The following is a 1,958-nucleotide window of genomic DNA, read 5'->3' as shown; positions in this document are numbered from 1 at the left end:
GACTAAAGTAGGATCCAACTTGGGGAGGGAATCGAGGGATGGAGGGCTCGAAATCATGATATGTAATCTGTAATTTAAAAAGAGTAATGTCACGTATAATCGTAAAATATGTAAATATTATGTAGTCATTTTAAAAAAGAATGAAATTTATTATTAAAAAATTAATTTTTTTTCATATAAATTTTATATTTATTTATTTTTTTAAAATGACTACACGATACTTACATACTCACAACTACAATTATTATTTCTTATCTAAAAATATTATTTGGGAGAGGAAGATAAGGTTTCCTTTTTAGGTAGAAACGGTTTTAATTCTTCTCTTATTATTTTATAATTATATATATTTTTAAATTAATATATAAAATATAATAAATAATTTAGTTTCTTTAAATTTTAAAATAATAATATTATTAAAAATATCTTTGCGCGGCGAAAAAAACAGAATTTGTGACTGTACGGCATTAACGAGGCCCATCATTATCTTTGCGCGGGAAGAAACCGAAGAAGTGTAATGACGATGACTCTTCCTTTATGAAGACCGCTATATGAATATCGTAGGATTTTTGTACCCAAACATCTAGCCTTGCGCTTTCCTTCCTTTGTTCTTTTTTTTTCGTTTCTTTCAGTGTTTCATCTCTCCCTCTCTCTCTCTCTCTCTCTCGATTGCTATCTGCAAATTCGTTTGCCATGGCAATCAGTATTTTCGATCACGAACTACCCTTCGACACCCACAACCTCTACGATGTGTCCTTCGACTCTGACCAAATCCGAACCCTCCTCACTCGCTGCCCTTCCATGGTCGACTCCTGGATTTCCGATATCTACCGTATCCATCGCCGAGGCCTTCAGCGTCTCGTCGTTGGACTTGATCTTGAGTGGCGCCCCAGCTTCAATCGCCATGTCCAGAACCCTGTCGCCACTCTGCAACTTTGCGTGGGTCGCCACTGCCTCATCTTCCAACTCATCCACGCCCCCTACATTCCTCAATCTCTGGTTGATTTTCTGGGCCGAACGGATTTCACGTTTGTGGGCGTTGGGATTAAGAGCGACGTCGAAAAGCTCCTTGACGATTATGGGCTGGAAGTAGCCTATGTGGTTGATCTTCAGCTCCTGGCCGTGGAGGAGTTGGGGACGATGCAACTGAGGAATGCTGGGTTGATGCAATTGGCTTGGGAGGTGCTTGGAAAGCAGATTGAGAAGCCGAGGAACATTACGATGAGTCGCTGGGACAATGAGTGGCTCACTTGTGCTCAGGTTCAGTATGCTTGTCTTGATGCCTTTCTATCTCTTGAGATTGGGCGGCATTTGAATGCAGCGGGTTAGGGTTCATTTGAAATTTTTAAATGTGGCTGTCGGTGGTTTTTTTTGGTTGGACAGACTTTTGAAGAAGATTTGGGATGATTTTGTGTGAGTGTCTGACAGCGTATGTTTGGTTGGGTTTGGACTGGTTCGATGATAATTTCCATTTTCTGTCGCACGTGAAATTATATATATTGGGTCCTTTTATCATTTACTTATGTTTTTAGCATGCATGATGGTGTTGTTGAGTTCTGTTTATCATGTGATGATGATGATGACTGCCCCTTGAAATTTTCTTTCTAGCATTTGGAAACTTCTGGGCAATATTTGTGGTTTTCTATTGCCCTTTTCAAATCAGGATTTAGATTAAGAATTTGGTACAGCTTTTGAAGTGTTTTACTTGTACCCTTGGATTGCGCCTTACACGGTGGCGAGTTCAACTTGGTAAAAGGCATGTTGTGTGCAATTGAACAGCCTCCGGAATTCTGTAAAAAAAAAAAAAACAAAACTTTGATATGGGGAGATCTAGTTAGTTTAATTAGTGAGTTGCTATACTTGTAGCTGTCTATGCACGTTATTTACGTTGTATGCTGCTCCGGGTCATTAAGGTCGGGAGCTTCTGTAGGAAAGAGCTATTATAAACATTGAGAGTTTTG

At 39.2% G+C, this 1,958-nt stretch overlaps 1 protein-coding gene across 1 annotated transcript; it reads left to right on the top strand.

Moving 5' to 3' along the window:
* The first annotated feature begins 536 nt into the window (after nucleotides 1–536).
* Nucleotides 537–1,490, top strand: LOC109015559 (Werner Syndrome-like exonuclease). Its single transcript, XM_018998028.2, has one exon. The coding sequence runs from the start codon at nucleotides 691–693 to the stop codon at nucleotides 1,324–1,326; it is 636 nt and encodes a 211-aa protein (XP_018853573.2). The 5' UTR covers nucleotides 537–690; the 3' UTR covers nucleotides 1,327–1,490.
* Nucleotides 1,491–1,958: the final 468 nt, after the last annotated feature.

This window comes from Juglans regia, chromosome 3 (genome assembly GCF_001411555.2).
Source record: "Juglans regia cultivar Chandler chromosome 3, Walnut 2.0, whole genome shotgun sequence".
NCBI classification, from domain to species: Eukaryota; Viridiplantae; Streptophyta; class Magnoliopsida; order Fagales; family Juglandaceae; genus Juglans; species Juglans regia.
Note: the sequence above shows the minus strand (reverse complement) of the source record. Positions and strands in the feature narration are given on the sequence as shown.